The sequence below is a fragment of the Monopterus albus genome, unplaced genomic scaffold (genome assembly GCF_001952655.1).
Source record: "Monopterus albus unplaced genomic scaffold, M_albus_1.0 scaffold50.1, whole genome shotgun sequence".
Lineage (NCBI taxonomy): Eukaryota > Metazoa > Chordata > Actinopteri > Synbranchiformes > Synbranchidae > Monopterus > Monopterus albus.
Window position 1 is genome coordinate 3148336 of NW_018127930.1, and position 14312 is coordinate 3162647.

At 39.5% G+C, this 14312-nt stretch overlaps 1 protein-coding gene across 4 annotated transcripts in view; it reads right to left on the reverse strand.

The window, feature by feature from the left end:
* Positions 1-37: 37 nt before the first annotated feature.
* The window catches only part of rxraa (retinoid X receptor, alpha a), a 96915-nt gene continuing 82640 nt past the window's right edge, over positions 38-14312 (reverse strand). For 2 of the 4 annotated variants that reach the window (XM_020600967.1, XM_020600966.1), the window contains exons 6-11: positions 12405-12574; positions 6659-6788; positions 4944-5076; positions 3509-3600; positions 1367-1472; positions 38-411 (exon numbers count right to left, since the gene is read on the reverse strand). In XM_020600967.1, the coding sequence (XP_020456623.1) occupies positions 264-411; positions 1367-1472; positions 3509-3600; positions 4944-5076; positions 6659-6788; positions 12405-12574 (779 nt within the window). In that variant the 3' untranslated portion in view covers positions 38-263. Of the gene's footprint in view, positions 412-1366; positions 1473-3508; positions 3601-4943; positions 5077-6658; positions 6789-12404; positions 12590-14312 lie in introns of all 4 variants that reach the window. The other 2 variants (XM_020600965.1, XM_020600964.1) reach the window with 1 other exon arrangement.

Sequence of the window (14312 nt, forward strand, 5' to 3'; positions counted from 1 at the left end):
ATATATATATATATATATTCCTTATTTATAGATTTTTACAAGGTATAAAACAGACCCATAGACATGTTGTTCATTGTTTTAGAACATATGAGGGGGAGCTGAGGAGAGAAGGGGATAGTTTCTCCATCCAAAGTTGTTATGTCATCTGTCCCTAGCCGAGGATGGCATTTTAAAAAGGACCCTGCTCCAGACCTAGGGCTAGCTGGGAGATGCAGGGGAGGAGAGAGGAGGAGAGGGGGAGGAGGCTTCAACCCTCTCTGTTATTATGTCATTTGATGTGGGGCTTCTAGCATCTCCATTAGGAAGGTGTCGATGGGCGTATCACCGATGAGTTTGAAAAAGAACAAGTGCTCCAGACACTTGAGCCCGATGGAGCGCAGCGCTGGTAACCGCAGCAACAGCTTGGCAAACCTGTCGCAACACAAGACCTAATTAGATACAGGAATAAAATAAAACATCACCATTATACATCTGACAGAAAGAGGGAGGGATGATCATGAATCTAAATATCTTTTTTCACCAGGAAAACACTTGTTTGATTTATAATGAATATCTTGTGTTTGTTTCAGCTGCTCTAATATGACAACTGATACTGCTAGACTTGTTCTCTTTTCTTCTGCTTATTTCCAGCAGCAGGACTTAAAATGTCTTGGCCTACTTTTACACTTGGCACCACACTTGTAAATAAAACTTGCCCACAATTTTGACACAATAAGTACCCTTACAGTATATAGAAATTTTGGGGCATTGACTATGCAAACATCCAAATCTCAGGCAAACAGTTGGCATTCATCACATTGCACTTCACAAGTTCATGATGTCAAGAGATTGGTGAACTGACATTTTCTGGCATTCAAATCCCAAAATGCATCTTGGTAATTTTCCAGAAACCAAACTGCTAACTGGCTGGTGAACATTGAGATTACAACATTAAAAAAAAGAAAGAAAAAAATTAAATTAATGAAAATGATTGAAAATCTTTTTTTGCTAGTCTTTTTTCTCATTTAATTCACTGCACAATTGCACAAACAAAGCACCTGGTGAAAAGAAACTGTATATTAATTTCATAATCACAGTTTAATTTAATTTACTGTGAAATTACTGCAACCCACACAGTGAACGTCCTCTACTACACATGCACACCACATTTCTACAAGCAATCAATCACATCTGATAACAGGGTGAACTCGAAGCTACTGTACTGATGAAAACGACTACTTGTGTAGATACTGTGTGGAACAGCTATAATTTTTATCTTTTAAAAACTTGTGTGGATTGGAGCTTAGGATGAATACAAGCGGCTTTGATTTCTCTGTCTGTTGACACAGTGTGGGGATGTGTGTCATCTCTGGGTTTGTGTTCTTACCTGCCAGGCTGCTCGGGGTACTTCTGTTTGCAGTAGGCCTCTAAAGACGCATAGACTTTCTCTCTAAGAGCTTCTACCTCACCTGGGTTGGACAGACCTTTAGAGTCTGTAGAGACACACCAATTAAAGAATAAACAACAATAACAGCCCTAATCATGTCTAAAGGAAGTTCTGCTGCTATACTTACTGTATATACAATTGGACATGTAAACCATTTTTTAAAATATTTACATTCTTACAGTTGGTAGTGAACTTGTCCCATGTAAATTGTGGTTGAATGAGTTTGTCAACGACTCGTTTCAAGAGATTACGATGGAGAGCGGGGACATACAAGCTGAGTTTTAACCTCTTTTTGTGGATGTGTGTCACCACAGTCTGGGTTAGTCCAATTAGTACTGTAATTTCAAAGCTGCACTAATTTAAACTGCACTGGAGGTTTCATCATTGATTAGCAACACAAACAGGTCACTGATTAACATTTCTGATGAACAAAGCTTTGCACAGTTGATCAACAATGAATGAACATTTATGTGTAATAAGTGGACTAGATGACACAGTGTGGGAAAGCAAGGACTGAGGGCTTTTTTAGCCTTAACCACCCCCCCGCCCTGATCAGTCTACCAGCTTAGTGAACCCCTAATTAACAAGGAATCAGGCCGACAAGTGAAGTGGGGACGGCGGGTCTTGATGTGGCCTGAACAAAATGTGGAGCACAGAGGATCAGCCTGTTTTGGCGTGAACAGAACCACAGTGGGCCCAGAGACACGGAGGAAGGCTGCCACACAGAGTAATTTAAATCCTGGGTCACACACTGATGGTTTGGTTGAGTATATTTCAGTGCTGTGTGGATGAGGTTTAATTACAGGAAAGCACACCTACAGAAGGAGTGATGCATTTCTAGGTAAGACTCACTGTAATATACTTTCTTTGGCCTGACCTTTGCAGGAAAACAATATAAAAAGCACACAAGAAAACCATATTATGCAATAAAAATGTACTAATTTACTTTCAATCTATTCATCAATCATATATACACCGCACCAGCTGTAACTTTGTGCTTTGTACCTCGGTGCAATGCAGAGGAGAGACCACATCAGTTTTACAAGTCACAAACAAGTCTGAATTCCTCAAGAGAAGTCAGGTTCAAAGAAAACAAAGTCAAAAGTCAGTTCCTACTTCTCCTGTTATATTACTGAGGTCAAGCTGAGTCATCAGTGTTAAACCTAAAATGATACTCCACCCAAAATCTAAACTTTATTAGGCCTGTTGATTTCCTCACTCCCAAGATCACCTTGGATTCAGGCCTTTACAGAGGATCCAAGTGGTGTCATATTTGTAGTTTTATTCAGTGCATTCCATACACGTCTGAATTCCTCGCTTGTGTTCCCTGCTATGGTCCTTTACAAAGCTGTAAAGCTTCACCTGAGGTGGTGTATTTCTCTATATTTTCACTGAAAATATGAATGTTTGCAAAAATACTTCAAATACTGATGTGCAGGAGAGAAGTGGATTATGCTGCAGGTGTGGTTTGAGAAGTTTCTCAAGTTTTTCCATACTTTTTCTCCGCTGTGAAAAGCTGTCAAAATTGGCATCAATTGTACAGTAACTAAATTCAAGCTGCTTCAATACAAAAACTCTTTTTTAACAGTTATCTTTCAAGCCTGTTGGAAAAATGTTTGATACTAACATATGTTAGGCGTGTCACTTTAACATTTAATGAATCGTACCTCATTCTAGACGTACTGCTCTGAGAACAATCGCACATCGAAGATAAGTCAACATTCCGTTGAGAATGCATAATGTGTAGCTTGGTAACACTTTTTAATAGCTGTGCACTAAAAAGTGTGATACTATGATACTAAAAATGTTTACTATTGTTATTATTTTTGTAGAACATCTCAGACTACAAAACTCAATTCATAGGCAGTTATGTTACTTTCCACCTCCCTCTACTACAGCTACTTTTAGACATTTCCCCATTGTACTGTTTTCTGATTGCCAGTCGTCAATTGTTTTGGTTGAAAATGAAATTAAAACTGTAATTTAAAAAGTTTTTTTTTGAAAAGCACACATCTCTGAGACACCTAATTCACTACTTCTTTAATCTGCTACAGCAAATAATAAACATGTAGTGATAGTTACCTGGGTTGAAAAGGACGATAGCTCGGAGGCACCCCAGTTCTGTCTTATCCATCTGCATATCCCTCATCTTAGACACCAGTTCTGTAAGCACTCTGTGCCAAAGAGACAGAAATAAAAAAAACAACACAAAGTCAGAAATTTGGCTCAACATAAGTGGAAAAATATCATTTTAAGTTTATTTAATCTTTCTTGGTTTCTGGACTATTTCTGTGTTGTATCAGACAACCAAACTAGTGCCAGAAAAGTTAAGATCACAGGAAGCTATTTGAGTCTAATTGGTACATTTTTGAAAATGACACACCACGCTTCATGTGAATTACCCAAATCCAGACTGGGACATAAAAAAAAATGTTTTAACTACTATCCAGCTCACGTCTATTTTAAAAAATACAAACACACACAAGCATACTCTCAGCCCACATAGGCACTGTTGGATCAGTGGAAACGTTTACAACCCTGCAAAGTAATTATATTTAGTGCATGGTTTTCATAAAAGGAAAGCCAGAGAGTAAACACAAGCTGTAATCTAACACCAGTACTCCCACAGTCTGTGTGTGACATCACTAGTGGGAGTGTCGGTGCGTGGACTCGAACTCCTCACCCCTCTTTGACTCGGTCACACCAGCTCCACACCACTTTTTATTTTCCCTCTTACTCTGTTTCTTTCTCCACCTCGGACTTGGATAGGAGCTTGGATAGTAAAGTCAATTGTGGCTCTTAGCTCATTCTAATTCAATTTGCTCTAAGGAGGACCAACGGGGCTAAGAAGAAAAAGAAAAGACTCAAGTTAATCAGTCTCTTCATTTGTATAGTGAAGAGAGAGGGGAGTAGATAAAATAACATTATCACTTCTCTGTATCTTAATGCTTGCTACAGTTAATGCAGAAATGGATGATGTCCTGTGGCTGTGAACACCAATGACTGAGCACAGAAGATGATGATCAGTGGGGCAGAGACAAGAAAAGAGAGAAGCAGCAGCGCAGATTGTAAGACAGACTGTGACTCTACAATTGCAGTTTTTCAATTCAAAATAAATGACAAGCAACTAAATGATGACCAGAATTGAGGAATAATATTGGAAAAAACAAAACAACAGAAAACAGTTAATATACTGTACATGTTCTAGCTTCCAGGTAATTCCTCTGCTGGCCTTGCCCGAGCGCTTCCACTCAACTTAGTCTTTATATTGTGATGACATCAAAAAAAAAAAAAAAAAAAAAAGCTCTAAACCCATGCAAGTTTCAAATATGAAACCTTCATTGATTCCAAACTCATAATACAAAGACTGATAGTTGATGTGGTTTATAGTTTAAAATGTCCTGTCAACAGTTTTACCCACATCTGTTAACGTTCTTGGGCCACATGGGAATTTTCTGTTGCAATACCACAGGTGATCGGTGTAAAACTGGCTGAACGCTTTAGTGGTAGTAACTACCTGTCAAAGATGGCTCCTACTCCGGCACTATGGGCGCTGTTGCGGTGGACGTGCAGCCCAGTTGCCAACAGAATCCCGTCCTTAACCGCTATCGAGCGGTGTGAAAATGATGCAATGAGGAGTTCATTCCAACCTGAGACAGAGAAGAGGAGAGGGATCGAGGAAAAAGTATGAGAAAAAAAAAACAAAACAAGCAAATCCCAGTACCAAAGTTCACACAGCATTCAAGCAAAATGAAACTGACAACAAAGGGGAAATTCCAATGAATCAATTAAGCTGTGCAGTAAAGGCGTGCAGCTTTCTCAAGCACAGGCATCAAGTTATTACCTAGAATCATGCTTTCTGAAGAGACAAGTGTGTAAAAGGGATGAACTGTGCCTGCCATCACAATAAAGACAACAGGCTTGATGTGCCAAAGCAGGGGCTTGACACAGAGAGCACTGAAGACACAAGACGGTGCCTTTTGAGTGACAGGGCCCCTTTAACTGTTCTGCCTGGCAACACTCGCCTCTTCTCCCCAGAGTTGAGTTGGTTATGAGAGGAGCTGGGATGCTTTTATCTGTGATACAGCAGAACTAAAGCGGTTATTTATAGAAAACCTGAGAGCTAAGAAGATGTGCTGCTTTGTTGAAGTCTCTCCATCATTGTATTTGCACAGGATAAGGAATGATGGAAGTATCTTTTTTTTCAGTCTAAGGGATTGGTGCGTAGTAGCATTTTATTTTCCTGGAGGTGGATTTAGGATATAATGGTGTAATTTCAAGCGACAGGCAGGCACCAGGGGCAATGTGTTGGAGAAACCCAAAAGATCTTCCTGCATGTGATGTTAGTGAATGTAACAGGGCTGACGGATGATTCACAGTCTGTGATCCTAGCTTGCTTTTCCATACAGAAGATACATACAATGATTAGTCCCTTTCGCTGAAACTATTCTAACCAGATACAGAGAGCTACTGTAGCACTAGCATCTATAATTCAGTGTATTTTCTTAGAGGGTTTCTTTAGACCGCCAAGAAATCTTTCTGTTATTTCAGTCTATGTTCTAACACAAATGTCGCGCAGATCATAAAAATAAAGCACCTCATCGTTTAAACCAAGGTTGAATGACAATTATCCTGCTAGCACTCAACAAGGTATGACTCTGGTTAGTAGTTAGAAGGATGACAGCTTCATGGATGGAGCTGCTGAATGTTTGCAAAATAAACTTGTTGTATCATTGTTAAAAGGCAGGGTATTCATATTTACTTATTTAGAACAGCATTTAGCATTTACATCTTCTCAGTTCTGTGCTTGATGGGCATTTCCTTCATATTCTTAGAGTATGACTTATACATTTAACTTGTACCTTGGCTTTAGCTCTGCCAAGCTTCAAGTTTATCAGTCTAATCAGTCTAAAACACCTATGTGGGTGAACAGGCCATTAAAAAAATTCAGTATGGAAAAAAATCCAAAAAAAAAAATTTGAAATTTTTGTAATTTGAAATAAAGGCTAACAAATAACTGGCTAGACTAGACTGATGGGAATCAAGTGGTCATGAACCATTTTCTAGATTTTGTGTTTATACATTATTGGTTACTCATTTCTTTTCTTCAGGTTACATTATGTATTGCACCTACACATCTGGGGTCATTGTGAAAAGAATCATGGACAACCATTGGAATCGCTGGTTGGTTCTTTTGCCTGTTTTTTAAGAACTTTTTCTGCTGTGACAGACCTGCTCGTAGAAGGATGACTTGGTCGTCCAGCGGCAGCTCAGAGAAATGGGGGATCCTCTTGGCCCACTCCACTAAGGTAAAGAGCTGTTTGTCAGCTGCCTGACAGATATTTGTCACAGGGTCATTGGGCTACAGGGAAACAGAGACAAAAGGACACAAATCTGGACATTTAGACATTCAGGTAGTGCATGAAATGAATAAGAATCATATTTTTGGTTTTGGCCTGCGTGTTGTTCCTGGCTTAGAGCCTGGTGTCAGGTTGTCATCACACATTCACATACACGTATTCAAGCTGACACAAGTACTACACTGTGAATAATATCCTCTAAAGAGGAGCAAGTAAGAAGACAAAATGAACAGTGATTCTGTCCGAGCTCATGGGAGGAAATGCCTGCAGAGAGCTGCCTGTGAAAAAGCAACTTTCACCAAGCGGAGTCTTTCTTTGGGGACGTTTTAGCTGCCACACAAATCAGCCATTTGGACAGCTAGTGGAGCTCAAGAGACCCCTCCTGACACTTTACTAAAACTCCACCATAGAACAAGCACTTAGGAGTGCAAGCAGGGTTTTATTACCAGACCAGGCAAGGCTTTGTAAAATCTACAGTAAAATTGTGTAGATGGCTATTCATATTTACCCACAGTAATACTTAATAACAATGATTGTGTTGTTGAAATCATGGCAATGAGACTAAATGCAACTAATAAGAACTACTCTTCTATCAAAAATGGTATCTATAATATTTTATCATTTTCAAAAGTTTTAAAAAGTTTCATTGTTAATGAAGGTCGGCAGAGTGATAAATGATAAAAACAAGCATGCCCAAAATAGGATCACTGAGTAGTTTCTCCATGAATTAAAAAGGTCCAAGTGAAGGTAAAGAGAAGGCTACATTTTATATACTGTATGCCACATCATTAGATCTACTTAAACCTTAATGTGAGAATAATTGCTGGAAGAAAATTTAACAAAAGATCTTACCACTCTGAGACATGGAGATATCCATTATTTTAATGTTATGTAAGATGCAGTGCTTTTAAAAAGCCTCTCCTCACACTGGGCTCTAAATAGCCTAAATCTCAGTTTTGAAAAACCTGCTGCTGTGAAAGCACACTTCATCAAATGTACAAATGCCCTGAATAATAGCACAACACACCTTTTTACACCAATTCTTTGATTAAAGAACTGAACTAAGATAAGCTTATCAAGAAGAAGTCAGACCACATTTACTAATGAACAAGGCAGCAGATGGGATTTTAAAAATTCTGAGGCTATACTGAACATTTCCCTAAATTATGGTCAAATATGGTTTTCAAAAATGTTGCACACTCCAGGAATTAAATTTGGATGCATAAAATAGTTGAATTATTGTATTTGTAAGCGTTTTTTATTTTTCTTGTTCTAAGAAGAGTCAAATGTAAAGAAAACGAAACCACAAAATATTGGAATTAGCCATGAAACAGACTTTTTGTAAAGATACACATTGTAATTCAGGTGGCCAGATTCCTCACCCTCCCAGAATCTCTGTGTTACCTGTCTATGTCTTTGTTTTCCAGTTAAGATACCCATTACTTAGTGCGATTCACGCACCAGCCCAAAGACAAGGACTGACTGTCCTTAACTGTCCTGATACATCAGCTTAGCAACCATTATTCCTTGACCCACAGGGAGTTTATGAGCAGTGGAGGAATACTAATGCAACACACATTCAGTATGACTAACTCACTAAAATGGAAATGCATCTGGGCAGGAGGGGGGAAAATCCCAAACAATACTGCCAATCTCTAACAAGTAATTTACCATCATCTCAGGAGTACATACCCTTGATATGCATGTGTGTAAACAAAGACTTTGTGTACACGCTTTTGTGCATAATTTTAAATCAAGTAAACATCCTTAAATTGTAAGTATCCCTGTGTGAACTCTCACTCTGACAAAAACAGTCAGCAACTTCTCCCCAACTTCCTTTGCTAAATCCCACCGATCAATGCTAAAAGCTCAGAGGATCCTGACCATCAACTGCAGCTCTCAAGAGATTAGTTCAAGATGAAGGAGAAAACATCCCTCCACTCACGTTCTCCTTTAATATTACACAGGTCACAGTCTATGCTGTACTCTCCTGAAGATTCTCTCCCTATGGTATGAAACTAACACTGACTGCAGAGTATCACAGATATGTAGCTGAAATATGAAAAACTAAACCAGACACAAAGCCTACACTGCTTTGAAAGCTGGAAGTTGTCTTTTTTTATTTCAGGGGAAGAAAGAAAACAGGCATCTTATGAATATTTCAGCATCTGATCTCTGTGGGAGATGTGGACGGTGCAGCTCAGTGCGACAATTTTGGTGAGCCGTGCTTCCTCTTGAAAACACATAAACAGATTCAGCTAATTCATTCCAAAGGGCAGACTAAACCAAAACAAAGGAAAAAAACAAAACAAAAGAGGGCTTCAGGGTGTGCCATGGTCGAGCCATCCCTCCTCAGAAGAATACAAGTCCCAGGGTTCTCGTTAAACATGGTGAGCCTCATGAATGTTGTATGGACATCTTAGCTGTGTTTACACTGACCTGGTTTCTTTGCCTTTCACTGTGGAAATAGCATAGAAGGAGGAGCTTACACTTTCCTGTACCGTTCACATTACTGTACTTACTGTTAAATCACAGAGCAGCATTTAGGATGTTATCAAGCCATAATGGAGGAGATCACTGTGACCAGTGAAGGAATAACATTAACCTCCATGTATGAAAGTGCAAAAGTTCAAGGAGTATCTCTCAGCTCGACTGTAAGAGCTACTTCCTCTTGTTCTACTACGAGATTATTCTAATGGACTGCTCCAAAAGCTGAAGCAAATAAACAGAAGGATGCTAGAACAAAAACAAAAACATCCACTTGAGACAAAAGGTAACAGAAGAACTTTTAAATCTATCTTCATTGTGAACAAATCAAAGGGTTCATAGCTAGTAGATCATTTCAGCAACTTCGATAAATGCCAGGTTTGCATATTGTCCTATGAGATTTTCATCACTGGAGGAGGGGAGACGAAAGATCCGTCTTTCAGTTTTTCATTATTCTGCTTGAATCAGACAGAGAGAAAATTGGGTACTCATACAGATCAGTATTAAAATGAACTACTTAAGTGTCCCACTTTTTTAGACTGAAATGAGAAACTTTCCTCATATGCTGGAGTGGGAATGAATCATTGGCTACTTATCACCTAAATAACAGCAACACTTCCTGTCTTAAGTTCAGGAATAATAAGAAACTATGCCTTAATATAAACTAATGCATAGACAGTAGAACAGCCATCCAAAAATAACAGAAAAAACAGAGATTGATAAAAAAAATATTGGAATGCATGCAACTGAAGTTAAGAAAGAAAGAAACAAACAAACAAACAAAAAAAAACGCCCTCAGGATTAACAAATCACCTTTTCCTTCCCCCTCCTATTAAAGAAAAGATTTCTCCTTGACTGGTTGAAGGAACATCACTAACAGCTGTTTGACTCCTGTTCTGAGATAAACACACTTTATTCACCTTGGCCAGACCTTGGCCATCAGAAAGCAGCGGTGACCTATTCATGGTGTACCCTCATCACCCACGCTCCCTGTGATTAATTACAGCAGGCGGGGCAACGCCTCTCAATGGAGACCCCATAGACATGAGGCAAGGGGACAGAAGGAGAGTTCTTGTGGTCAGGACAGCCCACATGCTGAAACTCTGCCAAGATTAATGGGCTCCACCTCAATTAAAAGGTCAGTTCACCCAAACTGTTAAAAATAAATAAATAGATAGATGTTTACTCCAATTTGTAGATACAGTGTTTTTTCCCCTCCTTTTTCTCCACATTTGAAATTCCCACTGTGACAGACAAACTGTTGCTATGGACATCGGTAGGCATAACCAATGAGACAGCCACAGATGGTAATTTTGATCTTTTAGCCAAAACACACCTTGTCTGAACTGTTTATGGTGCTCAACACACTCAAAATGTTCTATTTGAATACATAAAATTCATTTTTTTTCCAACTCCATTTGGGTGGGAGCCAAAGTTTCAAAGGTCAATATTTTGGCACAATAAAATCTAGCCTATCTGTGAACGACCACATACTGGACCATTAATAAGAAAATACTGATAAACTGAGCCTTTGAATACATAAAAATAAAAGTCTTGGCAGCAGGTATAAATTGTGGAAGATAATCTGAACACCATTCAAAGAGGTGGCACATACTGTATGTGCAAAATGACAAATAAAATTGCGTAATTAAACGGATCCAGTCCTAACGCAGACAAATTAAATAAATTAAGTTATACTTCTACTGTAATTACAACTTACACTGACTCTGGAACACGGATGATTCCGTAGGTTGATGAACATAATAAGATTATAATTTGATTCCACATAAATGTGATTAACAAATTCTTGGCCATGTACAGCATTTCAGTGCTGTTGTCATTTTTTCTATAGTTCTTTAGAAAACCTCCTCTTGGAGCAGACAGTGGGCATTGAGAGGCCCAAGGTGGTTGAGCTCAGACACAATCACTGCATTAGTGTGAGCTGCTAGCCACTCCCCATGACTCCCCACTCCTTCTCCTTCATCGGCATACCAACACTCATCTCTTAAATTTCCATCTGGCCCCCAAAATAGCTCCTAATTACTCACATAACAGCCTACCATTTCTACCTTTACTTCACAGGACATTTCCCTCCCCTGAAGCAGATGAATCCCAGAGGCAGCCCTCTCTCTCTCTCACTCTCTCCCCCAGTCTCACCCTGCAATCCTGCTTTCCCCTTGGCTCCTTTGGTAGGCTTATGCACAGCTCCTCTGTTTCTCATGTTCCAGCAGAATTCCTGAGAAAGCTGAGGCTTTGTGGGATGCTTTTAGGAATAGTCTGCCTGTTGCATTATTCATCACACTTAGTCTTCTCTGTGTCAAAAACAGCCCAATGTGCCCAGCTGAGGGGATGGATGAGAAAGCTCACAGCTGAAGGAGAAGATACAAGGTGAACAGGTAAACTACCATTGTAGACCACTAGCAGCCACCTCCAAAGGGACCAAAAAGGAGAAGACAAGCTGTAGTCATGTCTGATCTTCACTAACATCTTTATCAGCAGGCAGCAGGGATTCAGCTTTAGACTCCAAAACAAAAAACAATCACACTTTTTAAACAGGAAACCAAAAAAACAATATCATAAATAATATGATTTAAAAACACAGCTGACCTGGCTTATGTGTGACACCCTCTAAAAAGCTCTTTATAATAAGCAACACTATACAATGAGGTGTTCACCTTGGAGTATCTTATTATGCCGATACAATGGCCACTTATCACAGCAAAATGTCAAAGTGGTTCAAACTGTCACACATTTTGTTGCATTTGTTTTCAGTTAAAGCTACTTTCACCAGTAAGACTTGCTGTAAAACAAAGAGAAGGTACTGATGCAGTCGTTATACAGTATGCATTTTAGACACACTAGTGTTCTGGTTACCAGGCCTACAAAATACCAGCCAATTGAAAATTAGTATTTAATTTGCCACGGTATAAATATACTGTAGAATAGTAACCTTTTTTCAACTGCAATACCCTAATAAATATAGGCGTACTCATGAGACAAAACATGCTCCCCCTCCGGTTCATGGGGTAAATCGAAACAAATCACCCACTGTGTGTGCTCATGAGTGTGACCATGTAGATTGGCACAGTACGTGAGTGCTTGCCAATGAATTTATAAAAGTACCAGCTCACCGAGTTGGACGGCGCACCAAGGTTGGTCTCAATGTAGGTCTCGGATTTGGGTTCCACCGCCTGCTCAGCTTCCAGGATCTTCTCCACGGGCATGTCCTCGTTGGCACAGCTGGTGGACTCCACCTCATTCTCATTTTTGTCCTTGGCTCGCTGGCGCTCCTCCTGAACGGCTGCATGTAACAAAACTAGTTCCGGTCACTACTGCTGTTCTTTGTTTCATTTTTCCACACTGAAAGAGCACGTGGTTGTTAAAAGAAAGATTCAGGGTTGTAAGACTGTACAGTTTAAATTAAAGTACAGTACATGTCAAGTAGCTATAAAACCACACAGCTGCATTAATAATTGTTTTTGATGTTGACAGATAATCAGATGACTATTGGTAATGGTAGTGGCAATTATTACCCAACTCTGGGTGGTAGTCTCTTTTAGCTAACTGTTTTTGTTTACTGTTTTAATTAGTGTCACTGCTTTCATCATAAATCCCATTTCCACTCTGCTCAGCACTCCCTCTCCCTGCTCCACTATGATCTGCTACGCTCTGCCACGCTCAGCCCAGCTCTTAAGATATTTGTCCTTATGAAACTACAATAAATAAGAATGCAACAAAACTTACTGATCAAGCAGACATAATTGAAAATCTCTGATTGGTTAGAGAGGTCAGTCTCACTCAAAACCTTGTAGAAGCTAATGTCTGCACTGCTGCCAGTGCTGTTCAGTGAGTCTGGCCGCAGGAGGCTTTAACAGCACCTCTCCACATTAAGACAAGTTTGGGAGCAGATTTCCGCAACAAAAATATTTAAATAAAAGCTTTAATGTAAGTCTGTTGAAACTGGTACAGTAAAAATCCTTAGTTATAGTTTCAAACTGCAAAATGCTTTTTTGAATTTGTCGTCAGTAAAGTGTCTTGTTTCTAGTACAGTGATCTGCATTACCTTGTTTCAGATACTGAACTATGATAACTTCTAGAGACATTACCAAATGCGTGCACATTCCCATGTTGAGTGTCTGCATGCGTGACTGCCTGCTTCAGTCAGTGTCTTAGTCAGCCAGGGAATAGTGCAGGACCCTGTATGCATTACGCCAGTAAACATGTCCAAGAGAGTTCAATCATCAATAATTCCTTCAACAGCGCAGATGGAATATATTATGCACAACACAGCAGTGCAGAAATGTTCAAGAACTTCTCTTGGCATCCTTATCAAAGAGATGTGTTTGTCATGTGGTTCTCAGTGACAAACAACCAGCTCCTTTTATACACAAATCATTTATATACATGAATAATTTATGGTCTGTCACTCCTTCATTACGCTATGCATGGTCACTAGTGCAGCTTAAACAAAAACACCTTAACCAAAATGAATGAAGACTTTGTCTCACAGATCCCCCCCATGTCTCATATAAAAACCGATGAAAACAAAACTGTGTTGGTTTGTTCTGTCATCTGATTGGCTTGGCGAGAAGACACAGGAAATGGTTTGTGTGCTGAGCAGACACCGTGACTCACTGTGGCTGAGGCAAAAGAAACCACATTTTCACCCTGAAGTAAAGATGTAAATGAGGTATATATGTGTGTGTGTGTGTGTGTGTTTTGTCTTTCCAAAATACTATAATTTACCTAATACAAAACACCACTGAAAAAAGTGCCGCAGATTTTTAGAAGCTTGTCCTCACATGGATTAATAAACTGTCACAATACAATGCACTATATGATAAAGGCCTTTTGGAAATTCAATGTCAGCATGCAAACTTACACACACACCTGGAGAAACACCCTACCTCTCTCTCTCACACACACACACTGCACACATTGGCTTTGTGGGATCATCTGTCTTCTTATATTTCCCCTACTCTAGTTTTCATTCCAAGTCCTGAATCAGAGGCCGTGCTCTTGTTGGGGGGGGGGGGGGA